Raw genomic sequence first — 13,922 nt, 5'->3', positions numbered from 1 at the left:
CGCGCTTTGGAGGAAACAGAAAAACTCCTTCTAGTAATAAAAAATAACACATTACCCTTATCCAGAGTCTGTAATTACGCGTACAATGTTCCCTTTCTGTCTGCCAGGTTGCCCGAATGTCACAGAAAGAGGGACGGAAATGGTTTGCATTAAAACGATGAAGAAAAGGAACACGATGTGGGAGGAGAGAGAGAGAGAGAGAGAGAGAGAAAGGATGCTTGTTTCATGAATCACTAGCTCAGGCAAGTTAGTCATCACATAGTGTCACTTCAGGGTGAGGATGATTCACTCTTAGTGCAAACTAACACTGTAGGCTTGCTGAACGCTCCTGAACTTTCTAATATTAGGATACAGTGAGAAGCGGAGCATCAGTTCGCCGGCTTTTCGCGGTAGTTGTTCCATCTGATCGGTAAAAATTTAGTCTCTTTGAAAGTGTATTCATGCTGCTTGAAGTGTGTAAGCATCAGCCGCATTGAGCAATGATGCATTTATCTGCAGCTTTTGTCACACTCAAAACAATTTGCAACCCTGCCGAAACAATAGAACCCTGCCCAAAATACAGTAGAAAATGTAATGGATTTAATGGTTATAATGGGAACCGTATTAGTTTTAATGGAAAGTATAATGAAGTCTACTGGTACGTTCAATCCTATTGGAAAAGTGCCCAAAAGACACTAAAAAAAGGAATGGTTTTACTGGAAATGGTTCATAATGGTATTTTAATGGAAACCATTCAAATTTCTGCAATTGGGCTTCTGTTGTTTTTTGTTGTTGTTGTGGGGTTTTTTAGCAGGGAAGAATTTCTTTTACCTGAATGAGCATCCGTCAAACAACACTGAAGAGAAGAACTGAAGCAATCCATGCGAGTAGGGTATATTGCCGTACCATATTGCACATTTGGCCAAGACACCTTAGTCAACACCCCTAAACATTTTCGAAAGAACCTACCTTGGGATCTAGAATGACCGCAGTGTGTCAGGACTATCTCGTTTAGCGTCCCTATCACTATACTGGCACCGAGCGCCCCCTGCTGGGGCGTCTGGCACCATTTTCCACAGCAAACCTAGCAATTCAATTACAGGTGGATAGCGTTAGAAACAAGTGTAAACATGGTTGAAAACAGTTAGATACTGACCGATTTGGCCACATTCTTAAATTGTCAAAAAGGCACGTGACCAGACTATATTCATTATAAACGCTCATAGTGCTGAAGGCGTTCGAACGAACTCGAAGGACCGCCTACTCACCTGTCAATCAACTACTGACCTAACACAAGGAACCGTTTGCACGGTTTTTTTTTTGTTTTGTAGAATATAAACGTGCAACAATTGACAGAATCACTTCAATGCGCTGTGGCAAAGATCTTTTAAAATTGCTGTTATTCCACTATCTGCTCAACTCTGTTTTACTTTGTTTGTCACTCCTTTCAAAATGCACCACGGTGTACTTTAAAAGTACTTTTATATGCCGGTCAAGTGACAACCCAAGTGTAAAGTTAAGTGTCAAATTAGCTTCTTACAAGTATCTTTAAAAAAAAGTATCTTATTAAAAAGAAAACATTTTGTTGATGTGCTCACACGGGTTTTGCTTTGGTTAAAATGAGCTTGATTGCTTTGTCAGCTCAGTTCAGCTGAATGCTGCCATCCAAACCTTGGTGCACCAAACAGGTAACTTTTAAATAAACTCTATGCGGTTCAACTCAAATGTAAATGCAACAAGGCATCTAAACAAACCAAAAGCATTACTTTCTCGTCATAGGAGTTATGCTGCTATGTTATCCATTATTGCTTAGTAAAGGTGTCTGAATAGTGTACAATTTTACAAACTCTTTGCGAGTTCTGTCACCATTTGTTGCAACGCATACGGGACGTTGAACATATTTAACCCAGCACACAGCTTTTAAGCTACAGTTTCAGATGTTTGGCCAATGTTGTCCCATATGTCATAATAGCTGTCTCATTAGGTTGTGACCTTTTTCTTCCGACTTTTGTTTAGCATTTTTGGATTTAGTGTTAAACACGACAATGTGAAATTTTCAGTGTGTTTTTGTATGTGTGGTATGCGTTTGTATTTGTCAATCAGACTTAGCTTCCTTAATGTGCTATGAAGTGGAATCTGCTGTCTTATTTCTGTCAGGGCTCAAAGGAACCCTCCACTTTTCTGAAAATGTGTCTTTACGGTCTTTACAGTCTTTGAATCCATTCAGCCAATCTCCGGGTCTGGCGATAGCACTTTTAGCATAGCTTAGCATAGATCATTAAATCTCATTAGACCAGAAGCATCTCGTTTAAAAATTACCATAAGTTTAAGTTTTAAAACTTGACTATTTTGTAGTTGCATCGTCTACTAAGCCCGACGGAAAATGAAAAGTTGTGGTTTTCTAGGCTGATATGACTAGGAACTATACTTTTATTCCGGTGTCATGATCAAAGAACTATGATCTATGCTAAGCTTTGCTAAAAGTGCTATTGTCGTAGGTTGGCTAAATAGATTCAAAAATGTTAAAACTCCGCTTATTAACTCTGGTGGAGTTGGAGTATACACTATTTTCAAAAAAAGTGTAGTGTTGCTTTAACATCACGAATGACGGGAAAATCCCAAAACAGAATGGTCTTAGTGCTGTCCGAGACCGACAGGTCCTCAAAGGAGACAAGATGGCCCTCAAGAGCGGCTACATTAAAGCCAAAAGGCACTAGAAGACTTCCCACCGTGCCTCTCCAGCTCAGACTCTAAAGGGTAAATATAGGGAGAGGAACCGAATGCTCAATTTGAACATTATCCAATACCTAAAGCCAATGGCAAGTGGTTATGCAACATTTCATGTTGCAGTTGGATTGTTTGGAAGAGCTCTTTCATCTCAAACACTAACGCTAAGCTCCATTATAATCCCAAACGGTTTGGAGTAGGCAACATGTACCAGCACTCAGTTCTGCCTTTTGATTGGTTTTGTGGTGACTGTAGAGTGAGGAGTGCGTGTGAGGGAGGCCCACAGGACCCAGAGCTCATAATCCAGAGCTGGTGTGTGGCACACAGGGGCCACTGAACCAATTACACGGTGCATTAAAAAGAAGGATAACGGCCTTGTTGGCAGCTACTGTATTTCATACAAGGTCTGCCCTAGACACAGCAAATCACAGAAGAGGAAATATTAACGGAGCATTTAGGATAACAGTAGATACTGTGTGTGTTTGTCAGATCAGGTTTTGCCGCTGTTCAATTTGTTCTGTAAACAGAGAGAAGTGCCTCTAAACTGGATCAAGGATAATAATTCTGGATGGGTCTTTTTTTGGTTAAAATGCATGTGTTGTTTTTATACTGATCAAGTTGTTCCAAATATGCATGACACCTTTTTCTAGTTGCTTTTTCATTCCGTGTTTTGTCACAAATCAAACTACTCTCCGTGTCGTTTTCGTGTATTAAAAATGTAAACTGATACAATTTAAAACAAAAGATGTGCATTACATAATGGGCTCTTCTTACCGGTGTAGTTCGCTAGACACTATTCACTGAAGTAAAGCAATCATAGACTGCCCTCTAGTGACAGAATTTATAGAATTCTGACGAAGAGCAGCCATTCAAAAATGTGGAATTCTTTTCAAAGACACTAATACTTTATTCACCACGTATGCATTACATTGATTAAGAAAAAAATTATAATTTGAATAAATTTTAATTTTCTATTTGTGAAATAAATCCTGAAAACTAGCTTCCACAGAAAAAAACAGTATTTATATTACTATTATTATTATTATTATTAGTATTATTATTATTATTATTATTATTTTTTTGTGTACATCAAATATTAATTATTTATATGGATAACTTTTAGTCTCATCCTGCAGTCGTAATTTCATTGCACTTTTTTGTTGTCCTTTAAATTTGATTACTGACCCAAAAATGGGTGGAAATGGATGAATGGGTGGATGTTACAAAATAATAATGGAAATATTTTTACTGAATGTTTAATTGCGATAATAGTATTTATTTCAAGTGTTTATAATGTATTAATAGATAAATAGGCCTACAGTTACTTCACTGCTTTTCACCGTAAAGGGATATATGTCGCCAAGCAATAACCAAAGTAATAGCCCAATAAAATAGTAATCCAAAAGGAAAGTCTAAATGGACAATCAAATAGCTCGGGGCCTTTCAAATTCAGCTAATGCAGAAAGGATGGTGATTTACTGGAGTGAATGAACCAATTAGGGTTGAATAAGTTACATAATGTTGGATTTTACGATGAAATGAGGAGACAGTATAAGGGTCACTTGGCACAAGCGCAGTGTGTGCGCCGGCGAGAAGAGAGAGAAGGAAAGCAGGCACAGGATATTTGATTTGGACGGAATAGTCCACATGCAGGAAAGAGGGGTGGCCTCACAGAATAATGTATTTTAAATTAAAAATCATGACATATGCACCTGAAATGATTGCGTGATATTAATTATTAATCTATAATTTATTAGAACAGTAGACACAACCTGCTTAAAGACTAATGGGAAACATTTTGGCGGTGGCGTTTCATAGTGATAGGAGGTCCGATTCTTTCTCGATTCGGTTCTTTTAAACAGTTCGTTTTAAGAAGGTTCAAATACTGGTTAGCGCTTATTTGACATCCCCGGCAGCCCACCGTGGCCTATCATTACATCCTCTAAAATCATATGTACAATGTAATTTTATTTGTAATTTGTAATTTGTAATGACAGTCCAATATTTAGTTGACTAAAGTGATGCCGTCCGGCTCAAGTTTTTGATTTGGAGGTTTTCGGGCGAAACAAACAGTTAAATCTCTACACGATACTATTTGTTAAATAAAAAATGAGTGTAGCGTAATGTAAAATAGAGTAGCGCGCTAGTAGCGAGCCAGTCCGTTCTAGTGAACCGCCTTTACCGACTCGTTAAAAAGATCCGATTCTTTCACGACATCGCTAGTATTTCAGCGCGGACACTTGGAGGCGCCCACAAGCTGTTCTGTGACAATTGATGGACCGATTTGTAGAAGATGGACTTTGATAAACCGCGGCCACACAGTTAGTCTGATGAATTCTTCTGTTTTCTAAGCTCCTTGTATGCCTGATCCCAGTCTACCGTTGCGGACTCCTTGTAAGCTAAAGGTCTGTTCCATTTAAAGAAAAGGGGGCCCGGCACTTTTTTCCAACATGGATGTGCACATGACCAGCTCTCTCTTTTGAATTGATGTTCTAATTAATTAAGCCATTAAATCAACCTCAGCTTTTTTATTATTAGGGACAATGGCAGCGGTAACAAGTCCGGAAACGACACCTCAGCCCCGGGTTTATTTTCAAACACCTCCCGGTACCGAAGAAGAAGTGCCACAGAAGCAAGGACGAGTGACCGTAAAATATGACAGAAAAGAGCTGAGGAGGCGACTGAATTTGGAGGAGTGGATAGTTAGCCAGTTAATGAATCTGTACGACTGCGAGGTAGGATACAAAACACTGTCAGTGCTTTGATCGCGTGCAATCCTTTGTTGCAAGGAATGACAGCTCTTTCTTTTCAGGACTCGTGCACCGGCATTCCTCTCGTTACATTTGCCATGTCCATTTTGCATGATAATCGCCTTGCTTTCACAAATAGTTGCTTATTAAGAGCAGCTTGGCTTTTTTATTATTGCCGTGTCTTTATTTTTAGTGGATGTTTATTTTATGGTTATGCATTTACACATGGAAGGGCGTGGCATGACAGAACTACAGACAAAGCCATAAAACAAAGGTGAGCCTCGTGGACAGGTGCTGCGAGGGGGGGCCAAAAATTGAGCACCTAATGCGTCCTTTATGCATAATGCATATTTCATCGAAAAGTGGGCTTGCCTCATATGTTAATGTGACAGATCTGTATGAAGAAGGAGCTCCACTTGCATGAACAAAGACATGGATTCCAATCCCAAAATATTAATGTCAACAGATGCACAAAACCCAGGTGTCTCTGATTAGGATTTTTATGTCAATTGCACGTATCTACAGTAGGTGACACTGGTCAAAATGATTTTTTTTGTCTTTCTTGTAACCCCCTGAGATGTTTGGAATCACCCTTCTGGCCATCGTGATGATGTCATCTGTTCAGACATGCAAAGCATGCTTCACTGTGAGCTTGACTTAACCTCCAGGGCTAATATAACTGACCTAGATTATGTGTCGTGTCATACTGGGCAGCTTTTAAAACGAGATTTTTCTGAATGCTCTTTTCAGCTCAGCGGTAGGCCTCATCCTGAGCTAAAAATCTGGCTTTGGGAAAGCACATTTTGCTTTGTCTCACGTACTACAAAGTAGCCTGAATCCATTGGATTTGCTCGAGAGCCTCTGACTTGGTTTCTGATGAATGGTTTCTTATGTCTGAACACAGTCCTACGCGTTACTGTGATATTTGAATAATAAGGGAGAGGAAAATAGAAGCGCACATATTTGAACCCGTGAAATGTCATCCGAATCCCACAGGTTATTTGTATAATAATGCGGTCTGACAGGAGAACTCGTCCATTATATTGCTAGTCTCAGCGATGTTTGGTCCAATTAGGCTGATGTTTAGAAGGCACATCTTAAATCACGACTGCCCTCAGCAAAAACTCTAGATAAATGTTTGTACCTAAGAGGAGAACGATGCACATCGACAAATTACATAACCTAATTTAAACAGGTTTTTCCTGTGACCTTTTTTTAGTAGTATGGACAAAGGTTGCCTTAAATGTGTTTTTTTTTAGTTTAATGATTGTTTATGAAGTACCTTTAATGGCTGTGCTTTACAGTCGGTTGTACGTTTTCTTACTGAGCTCATTTAAATTCATGTAACTGTGCTGTAGAGCAGTGAAAGAGATACTGTGTGATGGATAACATTACCATAAAATAAACTGGGTGAGCGGGACTCAAAGTGGCTACTTAACAATTAAATAAACTGACATGAAATACTTGATTACTTGCTAAGATTAACTCATGTATTTGACTATTTTTAAAAATATATTCCTGTGACACAAAGCTGAATTTCCAAAAGTCATTGCCCCAGTCTTTAGTGCGACACGATGCTTTAGAAATTATTCTAATATGCCGATTTTCTGCTCAGTAAACATTTATTAGTTGTGTTGCTCAACATGTTTGTGTGTTAAGCAATATTTCAATATGACAAATATTTATTACAAAAATATATTTCCTTGTAGCCTGATTGTGGCACAACGCACACACTTAAAACTTATTTTAGCTGAAAATGATTTGGCTATATAGTAACTAATGACAGATTCATAGCAATCCTTGGACTTTTTTATTACTGAGTCTCGATTTGACCACAGAATATTATGATTAATCAGTCTCTTTAGTCTGTAAGGTGTTTTACTTTTAGAGTATCACCTCTGGACAGGCTTTGGTCAGCTGTAGTGTGCTATAGCGAGTCTACAATATGGGTCAGCGCGAAGGCTTTCATAACAGACCTGCTTTTTTTTAACGTCTGCAATAGCACATACACTTGAAGAAAAACTTGTGACAATTTCTTTCCACGGCAGCTTCCTCCCCCGTCTCCCTCAGCGCATATAAACTCACTAATAGTGCTTAATAGCCCTGCAGGAAGAGCAAAATGAGAGTGATTCTTTGATGAAAAGGGAGTGTGACTGTAATAAGACATACAAATCCTGGGGTTTACACAGCAGAGGCTGGAGCTGCGGTCGTGCTTCCATTCGCTTACTGTGTCTCAATCGGAGAAGCTATCAGACAGCGTTGTGCAGACAGAGACACAGTGTTGTCTTTGTAAGCTGACAGGAAGTGAATGGAAATTGTTATTTTTACAAGCGCACAGTAAATCGCACACACACCGACATGAGGATTGGCCCATCCTGTTGTGCAGAGAGAGGATGTCATACACAAAGGCCAGAGATGGCTGGATTTCTGCTCTCAAATTATGTAAAAATGTAACCTTTAGGAGAACAACAAGCTTGTCACCGAGGCAACTCTGTATGTTATCTACCCCTAAAAGCCTTAAAGAGACAGTGCATTCAAAAAATGGAAATTCTGTCATTATTCATTCGTCCTCATGCCATTCCGGACCTACACAACCAGCCAAATGTTTTTGAATGTTTTTAAAGAAGTCTCTCCTGCTCACCAAGCCTGCATTTATTGGCTTTATTTTTTGAATATTTAAAATAACTTTTTTTATTTTAATGTATTTTAAAATGTAATTCGTTCCTGTGATTTCAAAGCTGAATGTTTAGCATCGTTACTCCAGTCACGTGATCTGATTTGCTACTGAAAAAAAACATTAATTATTATGTTGAGAATTTTAGTGGTTTTTTGTTAGGCTACTTTGATGAATAGAAAGTTCAGAAGTACAGCATTTATCTGAAATAGAAACCTTTTGGAACAGTATTAATGTCTTGAAAGGTTTTGAATGGTATATTGTATAATGTTTCGAAATCCTTTTGTTTCAGATATACTCTAATCATTTTTTTTTTAAATAATAATAATAATAATAGGATGTTTCTTGAACAGCGAATCAGCATATTAGAATGATTTCTGAAGGATCATGTGACACTGAAGACTGGAGTAATGATACTGAAAATGTATCTTTGATTGCAGAAAGAAAATACATTTTATATTCAACTACAAATCTGTTATTTAAATTAGTAATATTTCACAATATCACTGTTTTTAAAGTAATTTGGATCAAATAAACGCAGGCTTGGTGATCAGAAGAGAATTCTTTAAAAAACCTTTGACTGGTAGTGTGTATGAATTAATTTCTTCTTCAAAACACAAAATAAGATCATTTGAAGAACGCTGTTAACCAGTTACTAATGGTTCCAATTGACTTTCATACATAAAAGTCAAATAAAAGCCGTTTGATTGCTTTTGTGTTCTGGCAAAAAAAAAAAAAAAAAAGAGTTTGGAATAACATGAAGATGAGTGGATGAAGATGGACCTTTCGGTGATATATAAGCACAAGTTAGCCCTTGTGACAAGCCATGGCGACTCTAAAGGTACACATTTTTGGGACACTGGGATATAAAAATAATAGTGGACCTCTTGTTGGCTAAATAAACTCTGCCTGATTGATTTCACCTCATACTGGTCTACATAGTTAAGATCCTGACCGCCATTTTGTGGCTTGTGAATTATTAACTCAGGAGCCCCCGTTTAACGTCTCTCTCATCAGTGGTTCTGTATTTTGCAGGAGGATGAGGTGCCTGAGCTGGAAATAGACGTGGATGAGCTGCTGGATCTGCCCAGTGATGTCGAGAGAGCCATTCGAGTGAAGGTCTAATCAGATCTTTAATACATTCACACGATCCTGTTCGCTTCAGATATCTCCTCGTAAGAATATTAACGTTCAAGACGTTCACTCCTCTGCGCTGAATGGTGCTCTAGCATTTCATCTGCAGGTGTTTTGACAGTAATCCTTCCAGTCCTGAGCTCTTTTTGAAGACTAAATTTTCAGCAGGAGATTTATTTCGGCGTTTAGCGCCAGCTTTCCGCTTTCACCGGTGCACAGTTGGAAAACAGCAGATTAGTCTGAAAAGCATTAAATCTCTTTCCGTTTTTGTTTTCAGATGCTGCTGGTCGACTGTTATAAGCCTAATGATGTAAGTGCCTTTTGGAATATTAATAGCATTAACAATTACCTTCATTACAGGCGGTCGTGATATTCTCAGAGACACTGAGGCAGTCATTACAATGCGATTACGCTATATTTAATCACACCCTGGACCGAAATATGCCTTTTCTTGCCGTAATTCTCACTCTGGCACCTGCAGGATTTCGTAGCGGCGTTGCTGGAGAAGGTCCGAGGGATGCAGAAACTCAGCACCCCCCAGAAAAAAGGGGAGCTGACGCCATGAGGTCACCCCAGCTCCTACCACCACCACAAAACCAACCTGTCACTCCAAACCCAGAGGAGATGCAGGCATGCAGACCCAACCACTAAACCACAGCGTCTGTCAAACGGAGATCAACGATACGAGTCCAGCCAAGCCAATCTCAGCTGCAGGTTGAGCACCCCAAACTGTTTTTTACTTCGTCTTAGTACTGTTTCAGCATATATTACATGTAGAGAGTGTGGTAGTGTCCCTTTAGCTTAAAACTCCCGTGGTGATTTAGGGAAAGGATTCGATTGGTTGATGTTACGGTTACACTGTTCACTAAATACACTTTTTTTTTTTCAGCTACGTAACTAATGTGTCCTTCTGTAATCGAATAGGAAATTAGAAATTACTTTTCACCCCCCTTTTTTTGTCAGTCTCTCACATCTGCTGTCTTTCTTAAGGGCAAAATGATTTTTTGCAGGCCAGAAAATAGTAGTTTTTAGATGTGGGGTTTCAGATCTTGGGGAGTGTTGATGTAATGCGGGGAAAGGGAGGGGGGGTGAGAATTGTGAACTTGTGTTTTGTAAGCCATTTTTAAGCTAACCATTTTTAGGAAAAAAAAAAATTACAGGTCTGTGTTTAGTACTACTGCTTTTAGAAATCATTTGACTGAGGAAAATTAAACTTGTTTGAGGATGACGAGTAGCAATACTGATAGAGTGAATTTGCCAATTTGTTACATCTGATATTTTTACAAAAACCAAGAAGGCTAAGAATGAACGCGCTTCGGTGGTGCAGGCCAAGGTCAATGCTAAATGAAGCTCAAAGCCCGCGTAGCTTTTGTAAATAAAATGTTTATTCAATTTCAAGTGAACAAGATTTGAGAAATGCATATGTTGACGATCAGAATTTGTTGGAATGGCAAAAACTGTACTTTGTGCACTCTCACAACCAAATACGTGTAGTAAAGCTCTCAAATAAAGAATGGTGCTACATACATGTCAGAAAAGCTGTGTCATTCTTTTCTTTCTTTAAGGGAAACTCAAAAAAAAAACATTATCAAGCTTTTGTTTCTGCAACCTTTTAAAAACAGAGAAATCTCTTTAAAGTGATAGTCCACTCAAAAATGAAAATTTTGTCATTCCAAACCTGAATAACACCAAAGATGATATTTTTAAGAATACTAGCATCTTCAGTTCTATTTTTGAACAATGGAGTCAATAAAAATAAAGCCATTTAGCTACCAGCATTCTTCAAAATATTTTCTTGTATGTTCAACAAAAGAAGGAAAGCCATGACGTTTTGGACTGACGTGTGTTAATAAATGACAATGAAATTTTCACATGCGGGTGGACTCTCCCTTTAACACCAGAAGTTGCTATGTTTATTCAGTGGATCAAGTCGTTGATCTTCCTGCGGACACGCTGACTTTAAATGCTTAAGACTGACAGACCAACAAATCTTGTCACTATAAATCAGATCTTCTCTCAATGCTCAACAGTTCAACTTCAAAGATGAGTGTGGCACCACCTAGTGGGAAAACGGAAATTTGCAGAGTGAGACAGTATTCTGCCAGTATCTCACGGTAAAGCAGTTTTTTAATCAACAGGGAAACAGGTTTTTAATAAATAATATTATGAACAATAATTGCAGTAAGAACATCAATTTTAAAGTCCTCCTGCAGGCGCTCTTTAAGGTTTGTTGAAGACCTTCAGCCACTTTAAAAGTATAGAAATGTCACAACAAACGAATTAAAGCAACACTCCACTTTTTTGTTAATAAACTGAGTTTAACAAAAACCATTTTGAAATCTATTCAGGTGATATCCGGGTCTGGCGATAGCACTTTTAGCATAGCTTAGTGTAGATCACTGAATGAAACATGATTTTATAGGCCGATATGGTGTAAAAAAAACAAACTTAACTTATTAACTTGGAGAATGAGCCTATTTTCAAAAAAAGTGGAGTGTTCCTTTTTTGGAGGTTTTTTTTTTTTTTAAATAGAGTATTCATAAGTCATTAATATGTTTTAAAAGCATCTTAAGTGTCCAAACACTTCAAGCTACTCTAAGTCAAGATGAATGATCCATAACATGATCAAGCTATAGAAAAATACATAATATTAACGTGTCAGAAATCAGACTCCCATGTTAAGAACTGAAAGAAGAATTGCTAATCAACTTACCTGGAATTTTAGGTGGAGCTCCTCTATCACCATAACCTGTAGTTAAACAATCACATATTTCAAGATCCAAAATAATACATTTTTGAGTTGTTTTTTAAACTCATGGAACATATTTAATTTTTATAACATACTTACCGAGCTCAGAGGGAATAACCAGCTTCCTCTTCTCACCCTCACACATCCTAAGAGTTGAGAGGAAACATCACATGCTAAATAGGCTTTTTATAAGCTGAGACATCAAAGATATGACAGAAAAGAAAAAAGGGAGTAAGATGACAACCTTGAACCATAACACACTTTAGCCTATTTACAGAGCGCTGCATGCCAATATATCTCACAGTTTCACATTGACCTTTAAACCTAGCCTGCTAAATCCTCGTTATTAGGCTAACTTTAGGTTCATCTCTTTAAATCCTAATCCTGACTGATGCATGACACAAAATCTCAGCTCATCTAGAAATGCAGCAATGCTGCTTCTCACCCCAACAAACCCTGATCCCAGCCCTTGATGACCTGTCCCGTGCCGAGAGTGAAGGTAAAGGGCTGATTCCTCGGTATACTGCTGTCAAATTCTGTCCCATCTTCCAGTTTGCCCTGCAGATAAAAACAAGAAAGTTAGAGGAAGACATTTTGGGCAAGAATTAAATTTAGGACGGAACGGTCGGACACTTACAGTGTAGTGCATGTTCAACACGTCTCCCTTGCGGGACTTTATAGGACAGTTGTCCACTCTTTTCTTGATTCCAATCTGTAGTTTCTTCTTCTCGGCCCCTTGCACAAGTGCCATGGGGATGGACATCAGAGTAACAGCTAATACCAAATTCAGCCTCATGTCTGTTCAAAGAAGAAAGATCAACTCTGAAATAACATGAAGAAGAAGAAAAAAAACTAGAACGGCAAGATTGCTCATCTCTGCGCATGCGTACGGTCTCCACACGTAAGTACACGTTATCATTTAATTGATACAATAATTAGTTGTGTTAGAAACCGCAAGCATCTAAATTAGCGTACACTAATCTAAAGGTGCATTTTTAACTAGCAAATAATTTCGGCAAATAATCATAGCAGGGTTTTTTTGTAACGTGCTGGAATTATTTTAGAGGAAGTTAATAGGATGACGGCTGCGGTTTTCTGCAGAACCATTAGGATTATTCGCTCACTGTACCGTATGCTATACACCTAGCCGTCTACAAAGAGAGGAGCTTGGGATTAATCTCTATTGAAGTCATTTTAGTGCTTAATTGATAGATACAGACGCAATTACCTGTAATACGATAAAACAGTCGTCCCTTCCGAATCTCAGAATGAGTTTTTCATGAGGAAGTGACGTCAGCAGGCCTGGATCGCTTCCTACCAGCTTTCCAAAATTCAGTACGACATTAAAAATGTAAGAGAATTAGGAAATAATAATTTAAAACTATATATGTTTTCAATAATGCAATATTCAAACAAGAATATTACTTTATACTACACTGACAAATCAGACGCGCAACATTATAGGCTGTTTTAAGGTAACACTGTGGCCGTGAAAAGGGACTTTTATTTTGTTTGCCGCTAAGATGTTTAAGATGTACACACGGGGGAGCTATTTCCTTATAAATTACTTTCTTATTTGCAAAACGTTTAGAGTCCAGTGATACATTTTAAAACATATTTGCAGTAGGCTTATTAGTTAACGAGGAAAACCGTTTGTGCAGGCCAACTATATATTATACTGCAAATTGCTAGATTAATTTCAAAATATCTTAAGACATATTATTGGGAGATATAGAGTAAGAACTAAAATTTAGCATTTTATGTTAAATAGTCTGATATAGGCCTAAAAGGCTCATTAATTTTCATTTGAAGACATAAAAAATACAACATACAAATAAGATCAGAACAAAATAGCATTTTTGCTCAGTTTGTGCCTCATTTCTTCCCAAGAATAAGCTCCATATATCAC

The 13,922-nt window shown here is 38.1% G+C and overlaps 2 protein-coding genes across 3 annotated transcripts; one reads left to right on the top strand and one right to left on the bottom strand.

Moving 5' to 3' along the window:
- Nucleotides 1–4,933: 4,933 nt before the first annotated feature.
- On the top strand, nucleotides 4,934–10,790 carry ppp1r14ba (protein phosphatase 1, regulatory (inhibitor) subunit 14Ba). Of its 2 annotated transcripts, none has more exons than XM_043221977.1 (5): nucleotides 4,934–5,111; nucleotides 5,245–5,441; nucleotides 9,166–9,249; nucleotides 9,542–9,574; nucleotides 9,746–10,790. In XM_043221977.1, the coding sequence occupies exons 2-5, from the start codon at nucleotides 5,250–5,252 to the stop codon at nucleotides 9,827–9,829; spliced, it is 393 nt and encodes a 130-aa protein (XP_043077912.1). In that variant the 5' UTR covers nucleotides 4,934–5,111; nucleotides 5,245–5,249; the 3' UTR covers nucleotides 9,830–10,790. The 2 variants fall into 2 exon arrangements, with proteins under 2 accessions (XP_043077912.1, XP_043077911.1); XM_043221976.1 differs by having other exon boundaries at nucleotides 4,949–5,027.
- Nucleotides 10,628–13,373, bottom strand: fkbp2 (FKBP prolyl isomerase 2). Its single transcript, XM_043221978.1, has 6 exons — nucleotides 13,242–13,373; nucleotides 12,651–12,811; nucleotides 12,459–12,571; nucleotides 12,113–12,159; nucleotides 11,978–12,013; nucleotides 10,628–11,323 (listed from the first exon to the last, which is right to left on the bottom strand). The coding sequence occupies exons 2-6, from the start codon at nucleotides 12,807–12,809 to the stop codon at nucleotides 11,262–11,264; spliced, it is 417 nt and encodes a 138-aa protein (XP_043077913.1). The 5' UTR covers nucleotides 12,810–12,811; nucleotides 13,242–13,373; the 3' UTR covers nucleotides 10,628–11,261.
- Between the last annotated feature and the right edge of the window lie 549 nt (nucleotides 13,374–13,922).

Source organism: Puntigrus tetrazona, chromosome 21, assembly GCF_018831695.1.
Source record: "Puntigrus tetrazona isolate hp1 chromosome 21, ASM1883169v1, whole genome shotgun sequence".
NCBI lineage: Eukaryota > Metazoa > Chordata > Actinopteri > Cypriniformes > Cyprinidae > Puntigrus > Puntigrus tetrazona.
Note: the sequence above shows the minus strand (reverse complement) of the source record. Positions and strands in the feature narration are given on the sequence as shown.

Excerpts from the sequence above, each read along its gene's own strand:
- fkbp2 (XM_043221978.1), bottom strand. The coding sequence starts at position 12,809 with ATGAGGCTGAATTTGGTATTAGCTGTTACTCTGATGTCCATCCCCATG. Across the intron at positions 12,572-12,650 it reads TGTTGAACATGCACTACACT|GGCAAACTGGAAGATGGGAC; the intron begins GTAAGTGTCCGA and ends TTTTATCTGCAG. Across the intron at positions 12,160-12,458 it reads TGGGATCAGGGTTTGTTGGG|GATGTGTGAGGGTGAGAAGA; the intron begins GTGAGAAGCAGC and ends CTCAACTCTTAG.
- ppp1r14ba (XM_043221976.1), top strand. The coding sequence starts at position 5,000 with ATGGACTTTGATAAACCGCGGCCACACA. Across the intron at positions 5,028-5,244 it reads TGATAAACCGCGGCCACACA|GGACAATGGCAGCGGTAACA; the intron begins GTTAGTCTGATG and ends TTTTATTATTAG. Across the intron at positions 9,575-9,745 it reads ACTGTTATAAGCCTAATGAT|GATTTCGTAGCGGCGTTGCT; the intron begins GTAAGTGCCTTT and ends TGGCACCTGCAG.